Source organism: Micrasema longulum, unplaced genomic scaffold, assembly GCF_059751315.1.
Source record: "Micrasema longulum isolate JH-2025_06_02 unplaced genomic scaffold, ASM5975131v1 h1tg000406l, whole genome shotgun sequence".
In the NCBI taxonomy this organism is placed as follows: Eukaryota; Metazoa; Arthropoda; class Insecta; order Trichoptera; family Brachycentridae; genus Micrasema; species Micrasema longulum.
Window position 1 is genome coordinate 375898 of NW_028277606.1, and position 22315 is coordinate 398212.

At 30.5% G+C, this 22315-nt stretch overlaps 1 protein-coding gene across 2 annotated transcripts in view; it reads right to left on the reverse strand.

Annotated features, from left to right (window-relative positions):
- The window catches only part of LOC148281809 (uncharacterized), a 376481-nt gene that overhangs the window by 89587 nt on the left and 264579 nt on the right, over positions 1 to 22315 (reverse strand). For both annotated transcript variants that reach the window (XM_088226083.1, XM_088226082.1), the window contains one exon: positions 3881 to 4009. In XM_088226083.1, the coding sequence (XP_088082209.1) occupies positions 3881 to 4009 (129 nt within the window). The remainder of the gene's footprint in view (positions 1 to 3880; positions 4010 to 22315) is intronic.

The window sequence follows — 22315 nt, forward strand, 5'->3', positions numbered from 1 at the left end:
GGTGTGGATTAGGGTTTGATCAAGACGATTTATTTAGTCATAAATGCTATTAGTGGAATTATTTACATGTGGCAGCTTTCCAAAAGAACTGGGAGTACAGTTAGGAGTAGCAAGCGCCACATTAAACTGAATGAAGGCTGTCTGGAGATCGGATATTTACTACTCCATAAAACCTATTCTCCTCCACGGATGTGAATCGTGGCACCTCACTAGGGCCCAAAACAGCAAAATACTGAAATTTAAGAATAGGCGTCTCAGAAGAATCTTGCGTGTGCGATAGTTTAACTTGGTGAGAATAAAGTAATAAGAGAATGGACGCAGCAAACTATGACGACTGTCATCAAGCGAAGGCGATACGATTAGCTGGACCATATACTGCGGATTCCTCCTGAGAGCCTTAACCACGCTTGATTACTTTAAAATGCATCAGTTTCTCTACGTCCTAAACGTCCACTGCTGACTGTTCGTTGGCAGTTCATGTAAGAACTTCGGGATGCAAACTTGACTAGGAAGTATGCTCTTTATGGATACCATATGCTGCAACTAGGGAGTGGACATGGAATGATGATGATTTACATATAAAATAAAATACAATCATAAAGTAATGAATAATTATGTTTGTAAAACGGAGGCATTCCATTGTGACTGGTGGGACATTTGATTCCAGAATTTAATCAACTTTATGTTGAAACTATGTCGTCAAAATTCATACAATGGTAAAATATTTTTTAAAACAAGACAAAGAACTATTTTAATATACTACTTTCAAGAAATAGCAAAGCAGTCAATTATATATTCTGTGTAATTATTATTTGAATGAATGTGACTGGCGGGATACGGGAATATTTAACTTTTCTATCTTTATGCATTGGAAGACGAATTAAGGCAAGCTACTCAATATTAATGAGTTTTTTTTGTGTTAAATTGAACACTTATATTTTTTTAAAAATAGATGTCTAATAACAATCGTAGAAACAAACAAAAACAAATTTTATTAGTAGGACAGGGACTTATATAAATATTTTACTTAATAATATTTATAAAATAAAGACGCATAGCTATATGTTATTATTAAATGAGAGGTGATAAATGGATATGAAAAGTTTATGTCATTTTCACAGTTTTTATGGAATGACCCAGCAGTGAAATAAAATTACGATTAACACGGATGGCTATATTAAAAACGAGTATTTTGTATTTACCAAACATATAAGTTGTTTATAAATTTCTAATAAAACCAGCATGTAACAAAGCTAGATTTAAAAAAAGTTTTAACTTGTAAATATATTAAAAGAAACACAAAACAGCAAATATAGTTCTGTCTTGATTGTTATTACATTATAATCAAATTCTGGAAAAATACTCCTCATCATCATCCCCTTTCCGCACCTAATGGTGCATAGGGCACTGCATCGGTACACCAATTGCAGTGTGTCTTGATCATTTTTGTAACATAAAGATAAGATGATTAGCTTTACGCTGTAGGTACCAGTCTTAGAATTAAGAAATATTTTAGTGTAAAAACAAATTTTTAAATAAAACTTTAATTAATTAAAAAATCTACTTGCTTTAATATTCCGTAATATTTATATATTTTTTGTTTTTAGTAAATTTTATAAAAATAATTCACGCAGCATGGTGCAGACGTTTTTCGAAAATAAAGTTTTTTCCCTTTTTTGTTTAAAAATTAACCAAATTAGGTGTATATTAAATAACTATCATCAACACGTTACATGTTTTATTCTTTATTTATTATTTATGTCAACCATGCCAGAAATCGACCCCGAGGCAAATGCGTTGACCACTTCACTACAAGACCAAAAATGAAAAATACTATCCATACTGATTTTTACATTTTAAAATAACCATTCAAATAAATACTTCGCATTAAACTTATCTGGAATTGAGCCTGCACACTAGATAGCCAAACGCGTTAACCACTTTAGAACAAAATGGACGAAGAAATGATTCATTTAAATAATAATCGTGGTCAAATCACACTACAACGGGTTATTCCTTAAGGACATCTGCTTCACTTTATCTAAAACTTTTCTGACAATTATATTTAAAATTGTTTGATTTATTTGTTTATAAAAATGATAAAATTGTTTGTCACATTATTGTTATAATACGAGTATGTACTTTTTCAAATAAAAGCTTTAGTTTTATTTCTGTAAATTGAACTTACCTTTGGACAGAAATAAAATTAAACATATTATTTCTGTCCCAAATTTACTTTTGGGAAGTTCGGGAAATGTAGGTAATGCATTTTTTTATTCGGTATTTTGTGAATTGTAAAAATAACCTATCCATAATGGTAGAAATTCGTTCTCGTGCAAAATAACTCATATCTCTTTTGTAAGAATGAATTAATGTAACTAAACACTGTCGGTACATATTTTAAGGTTTTTGAGTATTTTCAGTTAGTAGTAGTTTAGAGTTATATAAAATTCACCAGTTTGGTTATCTAAAATTATTACTCTTTTGCATATTTCAATATTATAATCGATTATGAAGTTGTTTTTTTCTCCTGCAATGGTAGCCAAAATGTCGAAACGAATCCAACTCACAAGGAATCACCCAAAAAAGATACATATTGATAACAGTGACCGTGAGAACCTACGCACCTATAAATATAAGTAACACAATTCAAAGAGAAAAGGGTTAAAAAACTCTACTTAATCTATGTCCAGAGATTAAAGGGTAACGTAAGTATATTAATATACTAATTAATACTACACATTTGTATATGTATCTGTTTAACAAATGAGTACATTAAGCTTTAAATGCTTTCTTAAAATGTACAATGATTACAAAGCCAGCGAAACGATTCACAATTAAACCTGCTATTCTTAGCATGAATTGTAATGTCTTTGTGAATATACGAGTACATTAAAAGAATCTAAAGCAATAGAAAAAGAAAAGGACGGAAATAACGGAAGAGAAGACGAAAGGATGTCGGAAGTAAGGATTAAAAGATAATGGATTTACGCAATACTAATTTTCGAGCTCGAAAGATCTTCTCATGTCTGTTTCAAGAATTTATTTCTTGATTTTGTTCGAAGGACTTCAAAGAATTAGCGTCCATTACGAGAAGCTGCAACTTTATCCAGTCTTTAATGAGTCTCATCGTGTTGACAAAAGAATTGCTGATAGTTGTATCTATTCAATGTAGTCCTCAGGTAGTCCGCTCTAATGAAGCCTAGTTCTTTTATCTTATTTTTCTATCAACAAAACTGATAAAATGAACAACCTTACATATTAATAAATAAGTGAATTCGCACATGTCTTCTTATATTATTTTGTTTGTGTTTTTTAAGTAGAAAAACATACATTTTATATTGAAACAATGCAATGAAGTTATCAGATTAGTCTCTTTAAGAAAAAAATACTTTGGACGCCCGTAGTTTTAGTCTTACATGTTATGAAAAAGTCTATGGTATGCTAGAAAAATCACAATTTTTTTCTCTTGAAAACAGGAAGATTGATAATTGATTCTGGTTAGTTAGTTTAATGCGTCTAATCACCATTGTTGCAAAGTCTAAGAACAATGGCGCGTGATAACTAATTTTAACGACAATTTGAGTTCTATTCCATCTTTCCTGCATGCTGCTTTAAAGTTATGGCATTACAAGCTCAAAAACTGACATCGAAATAACAGACGTTTGACACTCTGTGAAGAAATATCATCAGATCAGTCAGTCAAGCTCAGGAATACTGTATTTAATATAAAACTTTAAATTGACCTTCTCTAAAATCGAACAAATCGATGCTAACCACGCGGTCGTAAATTATTGTGATTATTTTGGACTATATTTATTTGAAATTCTTATAAATAAATATGTGTAAAAAACACATAAATGTAATTAATACCATATACCTGAATTCGAGTAGAAGGTTTGGTCCGGTAAAGTCAAGTAGAGTTGGTTTCGGTTCACAGACTTTAGCTAGAAGCGGATCTGTAGGGGAAGATCCTTGGTACAGTGCCAGGAAATCGGTAGAGCATCTCCTGGAAATATAAAGAAACATCCTTTTCATAACCGCGTCGTCCTTGACAAGAATGAGAAAGAGGAACCGTAAAAGTGGGTATTCTAAAATCAATAATATAGTTATACAATTTTTCAACAGAGCAACATATTTTTGCATTGTAAAAAGTGTATAGTGGATTACTATATTGTTATCCTTATTGCCCATTTAAATGTTTTATTTGTAAAAGCCCATGGGGTTTCTTTGTATTATACAATCATAACATTGGTACAGATATAAAAAAAACAAAACACAAAATTAGTTTTTAAAAAAAAATCATGATAGTATTGATTTGTAAGGCTTTGCATACGGGTAATTAATAAATTTAATTAATAGTATTATGATGATGACTGAGAAAAAAAAAATTGGCAACACGAAAAATTATAATTTTTAACAGTTCAAGCAATCATTTATAATATTCAATGAATAATGTAATTAAACAATCTTTAAGGCTATCACTTTTAAAATACTAAAAAAATATAAAACCTACGTATAGGTAACTCAATTCTTGTTGAGGCCAATCCAATACATTCAAATGGTCTAAGTATTGGTGTGTCTCTACAATCTTCCCAAGGATACAATAGTGTATGTTAATTGAACACGAAGGCCCAATTTACAATTATCGTCCAAATCCACACAGCACGGTAAAATTAGGGTGGATTGACATTCATTATATTTTTTTGTATTTATTTAAAAATTATTCAGGGGCTACTCTAAGGTGAAAATCCTGCAAAAAGAAATCAAATGGAGATAAGTCACCTTATTGCGTTTAACTGACATTAAACAAATAAATAAAAAAAAAACAGAATACTATAAATATCAACCCACTCTGGGATATATTATTGTGCCGTGTGGATTTTTTCTGCTGTGTGAAATGCACCGTATTTCCAAGCCTGATTTATGACCAGATTGAAGGTATTCCTAACTCAGGTATAGGATGATATTTAAATTTATAGATAGATACAATGACATACTAATAATTATGAAAAAAAAAACAATAGCAATTTCGGTGCGGATTTGTGGTAAAGAATAAATTTAGTATTTTGGTGTACCTACGTATTTGAAATATAAATATCATACATATAAAACATGGATTAAAAAGACAAAGTAATGATCAAAGGTTCAGACATTCTGTCCAATTCTTTACCATCTTATAAGTCCACAATATCAAGTTTATTTGTAACTGCTCGTCAAACTATTATTGACAATTCAATTTCATAAATTAAAAAAAAATACTTGTTTATTTTTATTTTTTTATTTATTTTTTACTATTATATCAAATTGCATTGTAGTATTGGCAAATACGCATTTCATAGATACATATTTTTATTTCTTATTTTTTCGTGATAATATATGCTTGCTTGTTTTATTCATTTAACTTAAAAATGTCTTTCTTGTTTACCGTAACACTTTATTTATTGTTTGCTTTACAGAATTTATGTCATAAGCTTATATCGTTGCATTTTTGTTTATATGCTTATGGTTTATTCTTGCATACCTTTGTTATTATTGTTTTTTTCTTTTTACTTTGTAAACCTTTTTATCATATCCTTTATGACTAATTTCACAATTTTTTTCTGTATATTCTGTTTATTATTTAGTATGTTAGCATGTATTTCATTTTAATTTTTTGTAAATGCCTTTTGGGCGTTAATGAACAAAATAAATAAATAAATAAATAAAAAAAAAAGTAAATTTTATTGTCATTATGATGTTAACATAGGTTTATATTTATTTGTGATTCAGCCGTCTCGCAATCGTCACGCATTTGTCGAAAAGTTCAAGTGCTTTCTAGTAAAATTTTGTATTTAAATGAGTAAATATTTTTTAGATATGTGCCTTAAGATATTCTTTGAATACTAAAATATTATTCTTTCATTAAGTTAAAGTTCTGGATACTTTAATTTCTACACGTTTACCCGGTTTGTAGATGAATAAGTTATCAAATGCACTTAAAAAATTCAACCCAAAATATTACACTTGTATATTTTCATTTTACAAAACTTGTCTTTAGACCTTACAGCAAGAAAAGAAATAAAAAACGATCAACGTACCAATCTATATAAACAAATTAAAAGGCAATGAATTTATAAATAGATTTCTGTGAGCAAACAGTTATTTTATTTAATAAAATATTTTAGAAATCCCCTTTGTGTGCCTGAATATTCCCTGGTGATTTCCACTTGATAAAAATTGCTTTGTGGAGGTGCTGACCGAATTCAAAGAAATTGTTTATGTCAAATAAACCTTTTCTGTCATAAAAAAATGTTGGAATAAGTCTTTATTGAATAAATGTATTTAATGGGCACAGTAAAATTCTGAAAAAAAAAAGTAATACATTTACTACGCCGCTGCATTAGAAAAAACGGCATTGCTACGAACCGTCCGAGTCTGAGTAATCACTGTTAATTTTATAATATTTTTCACATTATTTAAAAAAAAGTTGAAAATGCAGTATATTGTTTATATGAATACATTTGAATTATTTCCGCACTAACACGAAACACAGCTGTAAAAAATAACTCTGAATAAATATTTCACGTTAAACTCATGCACGTCAACCGAATGCGCTAACCACTACACCACAAGTTGGACATAAAACACGTTTAAAAAAAATATATACCAGTAGATAATAATACTTTAATAAAATATCATTTATACAGAAAAGTAACATTGTTTACAAGCTTTACCTCTGTGTTAGTACTGTAATGGCCACAACTCAAATCAATTTTAGGAAATATTTTTTTTTATCTTCATAAACTAACACTTGTGAACTGTTCGATTTATCATTTCTTGGTTAAGCTGTTACTTAAATATCTGTAAACAATTTTTTTTTAAATAAAAAAAACATTCGTGGAGCGATCAGTTTTATATTTTTTGATTTTGACGTTACTTGAATCAGCGTTGAACGTAATCAATTAGTGAAAATGATTGTCTTTGCTATTATTGATGATTTTGAAAAAAAAAACATTCCACCGAACAATTGTACAACGAATAATTCTTCTACGAAGGTAAAAGCCGCGACTTGTAATGTTTCATATGAGAAAAAACCTAAAACATAATGTAACAATTTGTATGATTATTATTCCTTCGTATTGAAAGAAAGCATAAAAACAAATCACTAAATTTCATCGCAAAATAATATTATTCCACAAAAACTCAAGATTCTATTATATATTATACCTTCAACATCCTAATGCGGGTATTTATATTTTTATTTATTGAGGGGGTTACATGATGATAATAGAGGTTCTGTATTGAATTCTAAGGAATTTTGGGACAAAATCGTGACAGGAATTATTTGCTTATTACGAGGAAATCATTTCTTGGGATTCCAAACAGTTTAATATCACCATAATAAAAAAACAAATAAACTTGGAATGTTTTAAGTATTTTCCTAATATTTTGATATATTTTTAACAATTTATTTATTCATTTCAATATAGAAAATGTTTTACAATTAAGTTGAATGCTTTTTAGCTAATTAGATTTTTACCCTTGTTGAGAAAAAAATACGAACCGCGTTATCAGCGCTATGATTTTTTAATGTTCTGTAATTTTTAAATTACTCGATATATGAAGTCACATTTTCTCATCGGTGACTTCTGCTGAGTAGTTAGTTGCCTTCCCGTTAACCGGAAATCTTAAATCATTAGTTGAATCAGAAGAATTACTGACGTCGTTCAAAGAAGTTCGTTTTTATGAAAATCATTTTAATTATTTTCATTCTGCATTTTCAAAAAACTTCGCTTTACAGTTTCATTGTTCAGTTTTTACCACACGTAGGAAAACATATTTAATATCCAATTTCCCATGGCACTGAACTTCCTCATTCACTGGATATTGAAAGTAAAAAAAGTGTGGCACTTTTCATGCATTATTTCATTTTATTTTATTTTATTAACATAAACGGTAAATTTGCCTTTTACAAACATATATAATACTACATATTTAGCTATTTTTTTAATATTTTTTTTAAAACATAAATTTTCTTTTACCCAAGATTTATATAAAAAAAAATTAAACCTAAAAATTATACAATATTTAAATTTATAAAATTAAACTAAAAATTATGCAGCATATTACGTAGAAAGTTTAAATAATAAAACATTCTACAGTAATACAACAAGAAAATCATAAGTACTGTTTCATAAAAATAATAAAAAAACTGTGTATATTATGAAATGCATGAATAAATAAATATAATTACCATTCACCCTCTTTGAAAAAGTTCAAAAGGTTTGTTCTATAGGAACAATACCCTACACTAAATATATCGGATACGTGGGAATAACTATTGCCGAGTTCATGAAGTCTGTTTAATACGGCATTACAAGTATACACTGTCCGTGAATTGTTGCTACAAAACGGTGGCATCTGTTTAGCCATTCTTCCAGGCACCCTGAAGTTGGTGAGAGATAATAGTTCAGGGCAATCCCATATTGAATTTACAATTTTGAAATAATTTTAAAGGTCCATAAGTTTTCTTCTATCGTTAAGTTTTAACAAATTTAATGTTTTTAGTAAAAAATCGTAATTTAAAAATTCATGACGGATTCTAAGCTTAAAATTTATATACCGTAAGAATTTATTACACATATTATGTACATAAATTCAAAATATTGTTAGGAATGGTCACGTCTATATAAATTTGCATCACGAAAAATGTTTATGCGAATTTCCAATTGTCGTTTCCTTTGGTTTGTAGATATATGGATACTTCCGATCAAATATTCTAACAACCATACAAGCGCATGAAACTATTGAGAATCGTGTTTGAACAACCGTAGAAGTATAAGATATGCTAGAGGATTTGGATAAAGTTGGCTGGGGAGAATTTTCATTTCAAAGGGTAGTTCTGTGTGTTTAGGCTTAAAGTCCACTTATTTCCTTTCTGACCAACACTTCTCACCCCATATAGTTTATTTAGGGGCGGACATGGTGACATGAAGTTTATAATCCTGTATATTTGGTGAACTGATTTACTTCTACACTTTATAGCCAAATTATTGTATTTTCAGCAAAACTAGTTGTTTGTACGTTATGAATCGTAACATTTTATTGAAATGATTTCACATTTATAGATTAGTAATTTAGTGTCATAAACTGCTGTATAATCTGTTTATCTAAAACGATGTGATAATACATTTATTTGTAACCCTTGTTTAGTTAGCCTGAAAATGGTTAATAGCATTAAACGTTGCAGATTTACATAAGATCGTTAAAATTACGCTTATTTATTTATAAATTTGTTTTAATCAAAAGTCAAAGAAGTTTATACAACAATATTTTGAGTATTTCCAAATGTTTGTAGACAGGCTGGGTTTTCTCCCTAGGGAGTTATTTAGATCTAAATTTTGAGAAGAAAATATGGAAGTCTAGGCATTTACAGGGCTTATCACACGTCATTGGCTGGTTTTCATTTATTGATTTTTGTGAAGTAAAAGAGCTGAAACCTTTATCGTGTGGGTGAGATTCGTCCAGCTGAACCAATTTACCTACTAGGCAAAACCTGAAAACAATTTTCAAGGAAGAGTTGAGGAAATGTAGATGTTTAAACAAATGCAAATATTTGGACAAACTCAAATATTGTAATAAAACCAACTGGTCCAAGAAGAAATTTAAAAATTGCAAAATTGTTTTTAAGCGTTGCCTAGTATGTGAAATAATTCAGTCAGATGAATCTCTTCACAACAATAAAGGTTTGAGAAATGGAAGAATTGAAGAAACATGGATGTTCAAACATAAGCAGAATGGTGAATGTTACACGGTGTGTAAAGTGCCAACTTAAACCAGCCGATGGCAGGTCAAAGCCCTGTAAATGCCTTGAGTTCCATATTCGCTTCTCAAAATGTTTTCCCTCTCTGTTGCAACAAAAACTTATAAATAAATATGTGTAAAATGTCATACCACTAGAGGTGTGTAGTTCGCAAACAACCTGGTCATACTGACGAGGTTGGAAATATTGAACTAGAAATATGTTTCTCGCATCTCAATTAGTTAGCGAAAAAAAAGAGCGCCGAACTAAATGGCTCTTCGTGTCATTCGCATCTTTTATATCTTCGTGTCATTCGGATCTCTAGTTCGGATTCGGGGATGGTCATCAAACCAGTTGATATGGACGTGGATGCGAAAGTTTTAAAGAACAGTATCAGTCGGAAATGAACCTCCACCAGGACTTTCAATATCTGTTTTAAGTCTAGAAATTTTTTGTAAAATTCTCACCAGTTTGACCGTAAGATTGCAGCATCTGCTGGCATTAAAAACATTTCGATACACCACATTCTAAAGAAAATTAAAATTCTATTCCTAAAAGCTAAAAACATCCAGCAGTTATTCTTTATATAAAATTCATCAAATCTCTTATAAACGCAAAAAAAAACTAAAATATGCTAATAAGTAACTATGAAATATAAATCAATAATTAGTAAGTTAAACCTATCAAAAGAATAATTATGATTATGATAAAATTATAAATAAACTTTTGAATGAAACTTCTTGGTTTAGTTTTAATTTGAATTATTTTTAGTATTAAATATTTATGTTTCTGTCCCCTTTTAAAACACTTATTTGATCTTATCTCCAAAATATGTTAAGAATAGTATAAAAACTGTAAATGTTGTAAACAATTCACCAGTCTTGAAGATGCCTACTTAGGCGAAAGCGCTCGTTGGTCAAAATGATAAAAAGTAAAACTAAACCAAGAAGTTTCATTGATAGGTTGATTTACAATTTTATCATTATCATTAACTATGGAGTTTTATCAAGAAATATCAACAAAAAACATCTAATAATTATGAATCAAGAACACAATTTAAATCAACAAACTGAAATCAATAAATAAACATCAGAATCACGAATCTAATGTCAAGCTGTCTTGGCCTGCATAGTAGTATAGTAGCTCTTTCCAAACAACCTGTGCTTGAAAAAACCTTTTTTTTTGTTTTCGGTTGTTTTTGGTCTGAATTTTATGAGGTACCGTATTGTAAATTCGTATGCAGTTTAAGGCAAAAGAATTATATTTTTTTGCATTCTAGTTGTGGGCACAGCTAGAATATTTTTATTTCAAGTGTTGAACCTATGGAAATCTCTGTTTCGTAGTTATATTATAGTTATATTTACTTAGACTGCATAACGACTTAATTGCAAAGCATACTTCGTTGGTACTTGCAAGTTCGATAGAAGGGTAGAGAACGCTTTTCTGAAGTTTTGCTCGTCTAACACCTCCACTAGTTCATTACATGTCATTTATTACAGTACACCATTAAAAGTCTATTAAAATATAATTTACGATCTCACACCGCTATATGCTAGTAGAGATACTTGTCTAGTACTCGTATGTTCATACATTGAAATTTATTCCCTTCCGTGTACATTATAATTCACATGCGAGAGCTTATTTTTAGTAGCAAATGATAACGTGTTACCGTTTTGGGAAAAATTAAAAAAAAATAAAAAATACGGTAAAATTAGAGTGGATTTGGTGCACTCAGGTTAAAATCCTGCGTAGGTAAAAGAGTGGAGATTAGTCAGCGTTGTTACCAGTCCAAATACAAAGATTGCTCTCTGTTTCATAATAAAAATAATAATTACACAAAATGGCACAAATAAGCATATTCTCATAAGTGGTCTAATAATAATAATAAAAATGAAAGAGTGTTTATTAACAATATTTTGAGTTTGTCCAAATTTTTGTAGACAAGGACTGGATTCAACTCCAGGTCCATGAAGAAGTATAGAAATTGAAAAAAATAAAAAAATTTAGGCGTTGCCTAGTGTGTAGGTGTAATTTTTTATATTTTTTTTATTTGTTTATTTTTCCATACATATATGATTTACATCGAAATATAATAAAAATACACTTAAGAAAAATACATCTTAAAATTAAGCTATAACATGAATTAGAAAAAATGTCCACAAAGACTACAGCGTGTGAGCGTGAGCCATTCCTTTTTTAATTATTAATAAGTTTATAGCACACATATATGGTATGACATAACCATGAAAAAAAATAAAATAAAAAAATAAAGGAAAACCCAAATTAACATATGCTGATATTACGAAAATATGGTTTATTTGCAGTATGCATTTATTTTTAATTTTATTTTTTTTATATATGTTTTTTTAAAGAATGTGTCTATCTGTTCCTTCCATGTTAATCCAAGACCTCAAACCTACTTTAAATTGTACCAGTGATTTAATGTTTTGTAGTTCCTTTGTTAGAAGATTAGATAATAATTCAATTAGATGAAAAGGATTCAGCTCTTTAACTTCACAAACATCAACAGATGAAAGAATTGAGGGAATGTAGATATTAAAATATGGGCAGAATTGTGAATATTACACTGTGTGTAAAGTGGCCACTTAAACCAGCCAATGATAGGTCATAAGCCCTGTAGATGCCTAGACTTATTTATTACCTTCTCTAAAATGTTCTCCAACTCTGTTATAATATGTTATTGTTAACAGCTCCCTAGGGAGTTGAATCCTGTCCTTGTCTACAAAAATTTGCACAAACTCAAAATATTGTTGATAAATCCACCTGGTTCATGAGGAAGTATAGAAATTGAAAAAAAATTTTTTTTTCAGGCGTTGCCTAGTGCGTAAGTGTAATAATTAAATTAGATGAATCTTACTTGCATAAATAAAAGTTTTAGCTCTTTAACTTCACAAACATCAGATGAAACAATTGAAGGAATATAGATGTTCAAATATGGGCAGAATGGTGAGTGTTAAACAGTGTGTAAAGTGGCCACTTAAACCAGCCAATAGGTCATAAGCCCTGTAGATGCCTAGACTTCTATATTACCTTCTCTAAAATGTTCTTCATCTCGTGTAATATGTTAAAAGAGTATTTTTTCAAAAATATTATATTTATTTAAAACGTCTTAAAACGGAGAAGCTATCCCTAGTTAGGGAGTTTAATTTGAAAAAGCAAATCAACACACCGGATCACTGTCATATTGAAAAAATTCAGTACTAATGTTTTCTTACACGCGTTAAGAATTATTGCATTCAATAGTACAGTGAAGTTTCTTAAAAGTGCATAAAAAAATGAAAAACGTGGTTTTAATAAAAACGAACTACATTGAACGACGTCACTAGTTCTTCCGAATCAACCAACGATAGATAGATCACATAACCGAATATCGCACGCAACTACACTGGCTCAGTATCAAGCATAGAAGATACATTCACATTCTATCAATTCTTTACAATATTTTAAATCTTCCCTTTCGCCTGTTTATCTGAGAGAGCTCTTCCAACCTCTACCACAACACAGACTATCTCTTTGTTCTAGTAACGAGAGAACCCCTTTTATACCCTTTCATCGCTTTAGTTTTCTTGCCTCCTCTTTCACAGTAGTAGCTGCTCAATTGTGGAATAATCTACCCACTAATGTTAGAAACGCCCCTTCTTTATTTACATTTGAGTCAAGATTGAAATGTCACTATCGAAATATTTAAGTTGTTCCTTTATCCTTCTTCTTTCCTTCCCATACCCTCTCCACTCTTCATATTAAAGTATTTATTTTTTATATTTTTCATTTTGTTAATCTTTGTTTTTGATTTTGAATAAAATTGTAAGATTTAATATGTCCATGTACTTGTAATTTTCTCAAACTGAACGGTTTGGGTAGGTAGGAAGAAATTGCCTTAAGGCAATATGTCCGCCCTAATATGTATGTAAATTGTATATGTATAATACCTTGTTTTTAAAACTGAATATTTGTTAATTATCTTCGTTTTTTTAAGTTAGTCTTCTTTGTTTATTCTCAAATGTAATTTAAAAAAAGTATATGGTTAAGTGTCCTCGGCACGGGAAACCCCAGTGAGGTCACATTATTTTTATTAATAATTATAGCTTGTAAGAAAAAAATATGAATAAATAAAAGTTAAAAAAATATAAAATGTTCAATTAATAAATAGATTTCCGGTTCACGGACACCAATTACTAATTAGCAAAACTCATCGAAATGAACTTGTGACATCACACGCGGAGTCATTTCAAAGCTACAAAACGTCATAGCGCTGATAATACGACACATAAAAATAATATTTTTTTTGGTTTAGATTGACAGTCGATCGGCAAATAAAAAAAACCACTGAACTTCCTCAGTGGGAAAATTAGATTGATGGTGACAGACAAATTTACAATATAATCTGAGGTGCGCTAACGGTGATGGGGCATGGAAAGCAGTAAACGTAAATTCTAAATAAACTAAAAAAACAGCTGATGGTTTTTTGAAAAGTAATTAACCTTTTATTAATTATTAAAAAATGTTTTGTAATGTGCGGTTCTGAAAAGAGGCCACCAGACCTCTAGAACGGATCCGGGTAAGTGGAGGGGGCTTTCAAAAAGTCCAGGGACAATAAAACTTTTCTGTGTAATTTCTCTTTGAAACGAATATTTCACCTCGTTTCTGGTAGGAATCAAACTCGGGACTTCAAACATTAAAGGCGAACGCGCCAATCACTAAACTACAAGACCGACTAACTTTCACTTTATTTTCTGTTTAATCTGAAAGTAGGCATAGAGTAAAAGAACCGGGATTCTGGTTATTTCTTACATCCCAAACTGTATTTACGCTCCGGGAATATGAAAAAAACGTAGCAGTTTTTAAATGATTATACAATATTAGAATTAAATATGAGTAAATAAACGATTGATTAATTTTAATTTTCTCAACTCTAGGGATATTTTTAAGGTGGGAATATAGAAGCAAGAAAAGTGAAAAGAAAATCAATATTCCTAAAATCGCTTTAGTTAAGGGCCCTTGAGTTATTATTTTATGAAAATAACCCTGTTTCAGTTAACCGTAGTAATAATTCCTGTCCATTTCTCCATCATTGGTAAGATATGTTTATAGCAAAGATAAGCGTGCTTTCAATGAAGTATTTTTCTACGAAAATAGGTAAGTACTCAAAATAATATTTCAAATAACTTTGGGATTAGTTGAAATATTTTTATTCCAATAATTTTAAACTTAGCTTCGTGACAATTGTAGATTGATTTCAGCTGGAAGAAAATTAAGTAAAACGGGGTTTAGATATTCTAATGCTGCTTTTAAATTTTTTTCCGTTAAGTTTGTAAAAAATCTTGGTGGAAATGAATTATAATTTATTATAGAAATAAACGATGAGTATTGTTTTACTGCACAAAGTCGGATGAACCAGTGACTGTTTTCATCGCTTTTGCGACATCTTCAAGACTGGTAAAATTAATATTTAATTAAATTACTATAATAATACAAATTCAGAAAAAATGAATAATTTTAAATTGAAAAAAAAAACAGAATTGGTGTATCAAAGTATCGTCATCATAATAATTAAACCTGGTGGTGCATATCTTTATATATATAATTCCTCTGTATGTGTGATGTCATCTAACTCCTCCTTAACGGTTTAACCGATATACGTGCGGTTTCCAAATAAATAAAGATCTTTGTGTTGTGCGTGTTCGCAGATATTAAAATCTCCAATCTAATTTGTAAAAAAGAAGTTAGGAGCATAAATGTTTTATTCATCGATCTACCAGGGTTGCATTCGAGGAGAATGCATTTACAAAAAAATGGAAAGATGTTTTTTTGCGTATAAAAAAGTTTGTTTTTGAATGTTTATAAACAGCATTAGCTTTTTATGAATTCCAATCAGATTCTTTTCTTAAATTTCTTAGAATTTCTTCCCATTTATTTCTTTTTACTGGATGTTTGGTAATACTTAAATAATATTAAATTCAATACATTTTTAAAAATCGTATTCCTACATAAGTACACCACTCTGTTGGTGAGAAGACCGGAGTTGGACGTTTACAAAAAGAATGTCATATTTGAAAAACTATTTATTTTGTGTTTTGAAATTCAACCATAAACAAGTACCTAGGTACTAGGTACCTACTTAAATTCAATATTTGAATATTATCAATTTTTAGTTTTTGAATTTAATCACAAACAATTACCTAGGTACCTACTTATCAATGAAAAATATTTTTCCAAGCGAATAGCAGGCAAGCGAACATTCGGGCAGGAAAACGTCTGTCGGGTCCGCTAGTAATATATAAAATAACTTTTACTGGGTTGTTGGATGCTCGATACCTTCGACCTCGGGACTGTAAACAAGGCCTGCCCTCTCGCGATACGCGTGTTCGAAGAAAACAGGGAACGTTTGATTTTAGGTAAGCTAATTGACACTGGTCCAGAAAAACACCGTTATCGTTTGCACTGGTCACTTGCACTTTGAACGTTTCCTTGTATGTCGGTGATTCGAAATCACTGTCACGCTCGCGGTACGGTTTTCGTTGTTGTGTTGTCACGCGTTGCTTTCTTGACTCGCCGTCAGGGGGGAGTAGGTACATTGGGATTCAAAACAAGGACCACCGGAATCAAAGGAAGGAATGGCTTGACACTTGAATAAAATATAATGAATCCGAAACAGGGTAATAAACAACTGGCTTAACTGCAACCTAACCTATGCATGTTTGTTTGAACAACTCTTTGTGTTTCGCAAAAACAAATCAATCATCACGCCGTTTCCCTGTAAGGGTAAGCGGAGATAATAGAAAACTAAATCACTCTGTCTTTGCATACATACCTCACTTCCTTTACGTCTGCACGGACGCCGCTTATTCCGACTTTTGACATGTCAATTTTCAAGCGCGTCGTCTCGTGTCGGCCTCGTGTTGTAATGGTCAGCGCGTTTGCCTACCATGCAAAAGGTTTTGGGTTCGATTCCCGACATGGTTAATATGAAATATTTATTTAAAAGGGGACACCAGAATATTTCATTGTCCTTAGACTGGTAGGTACCTGAAGCATAAAACTGATCATCTTACCTTCATGTTACAAAAATGATCAAGATACGCTGCGATTGATATACCCATGCAGTGCCCTTTGCACCATTAGGTGCGGAAAAAGAATTATGATGATGCTGATTTTCAAGTATTTGCTTGGTTTGGTCGTGCCATGTAAAGACATGGCTCGGTCTTTTCGATTTCTGCAACCATCAATTCGGATCTTCTTTCTTAAATTTGTCGATAATGTTAATCTCAACCTTGCATGTACTTATTATTCAAATTCCATACTTCATAAATCAGGATCGGCACCGAGACTTTCCTGTGACTCGCTCGTTTTGCTTCCCGCGATAAACATTTATTTGTCAAATCTTTATGTTAATTGGAAAATAATAAAATAAAATAAGCGCAAAATCAACTTACAAATAAATACTTATGCCGACCCTCCCAGGAGTCAAACCAAGGACCTCAAGCACGGCAGGATAACACGCCAACCTCTATAGTATGAAGTTCAGTAGTATCATTAGTCTTTTATTGCTGTAATAAATTATCTCCGTTTGATTAAACACGATACAGGTATATAGATCTATTCAATATCTAACCCCTAATTCAATTGGTTTATTTAAACACTGTGTTGATAAAGTACAAATGAACAGTACTGAGAGGAATCAATCACATTAACTATTTGATGTTCAAAGTTACAAGTATACCCCGAACTCGATTTGTGTAAATACGGAATACAGGGTGGCCAGACACCCGGGGTTAAAAAATGTTGTGATATAACATACAAATTTTATAAAGGTCAATCTAATATAAAAAATTCCGTTTCAAAATATGAATTTTTCTAATTTTTTCCCTTGATTTCGTTTAAGTTACCAATAAAAGAAATTTGTTTATTCTTTGTCTATACTAACAAAGCATCAAATACATTTTCACAAAAAAAAAGATCTTTCGCATTTAGTGTTATTATTTAGGTGATGGTTCAGTATGCATTACTTGGTTGATTCAGGATTGGAAAGGTGAACACGGATTAAGTGCATAATATTTCGTCAACAGGTCGATTGCGATTGACTGGTTGATCGTAGCCAAAGGGATTTTGAGTATTATTCAATTGAAATCTTTAACGTACTTCCACTATCTATTAAAATAATTAGTAGCGAGAATTTTTTTAAAAAGGCTATAAAAAAATGAAAGTGGAACTAGGTAGAAGTAAAATGGATCGTATCATTCGCCCAAACCAATATTGAATCAACTGCTCCACAAGTGTATGGTTTATGTTAGATTTTTGTTATTTTCATTGTGCGTTTGGTAATATCAATAAGATATATGAACATATATACCTAGTTTTTAAAACAGTCTGAATATTTTGATAATTAATCTGTTGATTAAGTTAGTCTTCTTTGTTTATTCTCAAATGAAAAAACATTTCAAAAAAGTATATTGTTAAGTGTCCTTGGCACGGGTAACCCCAGTGAAGTCACATAACTTTTATTATTGTTTATGGTTTGTAAGAGTAAAATATGAATAAATAAATAAATAAGAATTGTCAATCGCGATACAAGAAGAAAAAAAAAGGTTACAAAAAGACGAAGACTTTCAAGATTTTATTGGCTATTTAGTTAATGTTCAACAGATTATTGAAATGCACTACATTTGATATTTCAATACAGTGTTCTATGCACCATTAAGTACGGAAAAGAGAATTATGATAATGATAAGTTATTTGCGTGCGTAACAACATGGATTTTTTAATTAAACGTATGATAAAGTTTTAAATACAGTACTGAGGATGAATCCTGTATCCTTGAGTATTTTAGACTCTTAGGGGTTCAAGGTTTGAGTCCTGGTAGAGTCTATATAATTAATTGATTTTTAACTGCAATATGTCATAGTTTCTGGACTGAATTGTGAAGTGTATGCCTAATGTATATGCCTTATATTTATCTTATACGTATTAAAAACTTCAATTGGAGTTTCAATACAGTGCCCAGCGCGCTACTGGGATTAGTCGATCCCATGGACACTGGACATTAAAAATTAGACCCCGGGTCTAATCAAGTTGGCTACCCCTGCACTAGATCATCATAAATTTATCAAAAAAAAAACCATAATTTACGTGGAAAAGAGTGTTGACGCAAAAAACAAACGGTGAGAAGTGCAACGAGCTTTGACATTTTTATGTATGAAGTAGGAACATAGTATGGCTTGAAGTTAGGTTCGTACAAGCGCAGTGTTGCCAATAGAAGAGGACTTCCGTGTTGCCAACTTAACGGTATTTATCAGGGAGCATTCGGTCCCCCACAATAGACAGTATTTTGAATTTATAATTTTTAGTATGAGTACAGCGTTCCTTAACAATATGACTAAAATAGGCATCACCAAGCGCTTGGTTAAGGAACACTATTTTCATACTAAAAATAATTCCGATGAAATTTTCTGTGATGATTTGATAATACGAAAAAAGAAAAATAAGTAAAAATAAATATGCACCCACTGAAAAAAACTTTAGGTAACTAGTGAAATCAAGTGAAAATCGTAACATGATCGACTTATATACACAGTACATCTCTACGGGTGTTTTATCAACACATTTCTTTTTACTTCCAGTTTTTAACCACCCTGTATACTCATACATTGGACTGGCAAAGGGTAGATTTTCGCACGTACCAAACGTTGTGGTAGCAATTTTACTAATATTATTATTTACACCGTGATGTTTCGTACCGATGGAGTTTAGGAACTGCCTTTTGAATATAGCCAGCTGAATACGTAACCATTATGTGAATTTAATTGATTTGACTGTTGAATTTAAATTAGATAAGTATTGTTTTTAAAGTATTATATGGTACCAGTGCCTTTTATAATATAAAATATTTTTTCCATTTTTATTTATTTATTCATACAAATACATGTATACGAAAAAATAAAATAATAACGCACCCCTATCTCTCTAAAGCCAAGAGCCCTGTGTTCAGTTCGGATGCAAAAAAATGGAAAGTGGAAGCATGTACATAATTAAATAATAGCAAAAATATATACTATTTCAATAAACATTTTGGCAATACGCGCAATAACATAAATTTATGTAACATCTCGCAGCAGTCTCCCGCAATGATCTATTCCTTTAGACAAAATCCAAACTTGCACACCTCTCCTGAAAATAGCTTTCATTTCGGGGAACTTAATCTGTTCATCCTGGACATTGAATATTATTGGGGCCACAAACGAGAAATTTCTCTTAGCAAAAGAAGTACGTGTTTTTGGTATTAAATATGTAATTATAATTTAAATATAACAGTCTAAAAAATTAAGTGAATTATATATGATTATTATACGAATTTTTAAAAATATCTTTGTATACTGACATATATTTATGGATTTATATTTTTCTTGTTTTTTTTTTTTGCTATATCCATATTTAAATAAATATTTTTTTGTTTAACTGAATTCATTATAATGTGTTATTTTATATTGTGAAAGGTACTTGTGCCGTAGAGTAAAAAAATAAATAAAATAATATTTATACAAAAATCATTATCAAATTACGAAAAACAAGTCTTTTTAGGTATTCAAGATCCAATTTTCATTAGTTTTCTCATTAGATGAGCAAAGTAGGGTAAAAAAAATTACTACCCTGGCAAAACTAACAAAATGTTCATTTTCTTTATTCTACAATCTGACAGATGGAAAAATAATTCAATTTTTAAGTAATGCATTTGTTACATACTCATTCATTTACTAATTACACATGAAATGCGATGGCATCCTGTTTCTTTAAGCTCCTAGTAGTATTTCTACACTTTAAAAGAACACAACACGGTATAGTTGAATTCAAATCAAGAGTTGCGTACTAAGCGACGTCTACAAAGAAACTAATGGGTCAAAACGTAAACCTACTCATTTATGAGTAGTTGAGTCGCCTTCTGTTTGATGTGCGTATGCGGTTTCTGGACTATTCTTAATTATACGCCCACGAGCTAGTAATAAAAAACAAAAAATCGTCCCATATTTCAAAAACGTTTGCCATCACTGTCCTAGCTTGCGTAAACGCGGTACAAACGAGTGACAAAGAAATTTAATTAAAAAAGGTGACGAATTACAAAAGGTTACGAATTCGTCGCGTTGTGATTCCGGGAAAAAAGTAGTTTACTCGATTAGATTCCTTTTTCATCATTACGAAGTATTCTTTAAAAAAAAATAATAATAAAGAAAATATCACAAATTATTATCATCATTTCCCTATCAGCACAGAGTGGTAAGGCACTGAATAAGTAAATTTAATTAAGCTTATTTCGATTATTAAGATGAAAGTAAGGTGATCAGCCTTACACTTTAGTTGCCAGCCCAGGTAAAGTGAAATATTGGAACACTTTTGAAAATTATATTTCACGTTCGTTCTTTCAGGAGTCAAACCCGGGACCTCAAGCATGGTAAGTGAAGGCACCAACTACTACACTACGAGGCAGACTTATGTCCACTCGATTTACTTTTCCAGTATTTTTATCTGAGAGTAGCTATCGAGTTAAAAACGCTCGTCGAAGGTTCTGGTTCTATTTCACATATATTACTTTATTGTAAATCCGCCCGAAGGTGGAATTTATTTACTCCAAAAATCATATACATATATGTGGATGTAGACTTTAAGAAGGTAATAAGAAACGCACCGCATACTTTTCCAATACAAAAAGGTCTTAAAACATTACGGATAAAATAATACATTTCTGATATGAATAAATCTATTGGTAATTGATTTTTTTTCTTTTCAGTGGGCAAAAAAAAATAACTTTGTAAGTCTATCAAATGATTTATGCCGAACTAAGTCTAAATATTTTCGTACAAAATACTTTTTATTATTTATTTCTGCTTTGATCTCAGCAATACCATAAAACAAAAAAATAATGATGCATACTTTATTATCTAAACGTACTGGAAGGAATAAAATATTGCTTGAAAACTCAATTCAATAATAGAATATTCTATAACATTATTGAAATTACTGAACATAAATATTAAGGGAACCAATATTTCAGAATCCCAAACAAAAGTTTTAGGGCTCATACGTGTCGAAAATACTTCGTGTTATTGAAGGAATGAAAATATTTTTCTAAGAAAAATAATTTTAATAAATGGAAAAATCATTATTTCGGCTTAAACTTCAAAGACTTATCATTATTTAATTCAGGATTCTTAGAAAGGAAAATATCGTGGAATTTTGATTGATAAAATTACAACTTATTGTCAAAGAAGTCCTATCCTATATTTTAGAAACCTATCTACAAACTTGTCAAATGTAAATATACGAGTAAGTACGTATATAACTTTTAATAAATGTTATGTTAATTTTTTTTTTTCTTTTTATATTTATTTTTTGGAATTTCAATACTACTTAGTTTATAACGAAGTCTTCCTCGATATTTATTTATTAAATGTAAACGAGTACGAACGCATTGCTAGAGCTTCCATTGAAAATTTAAAAGATTTTATGATTATATATTTTGAT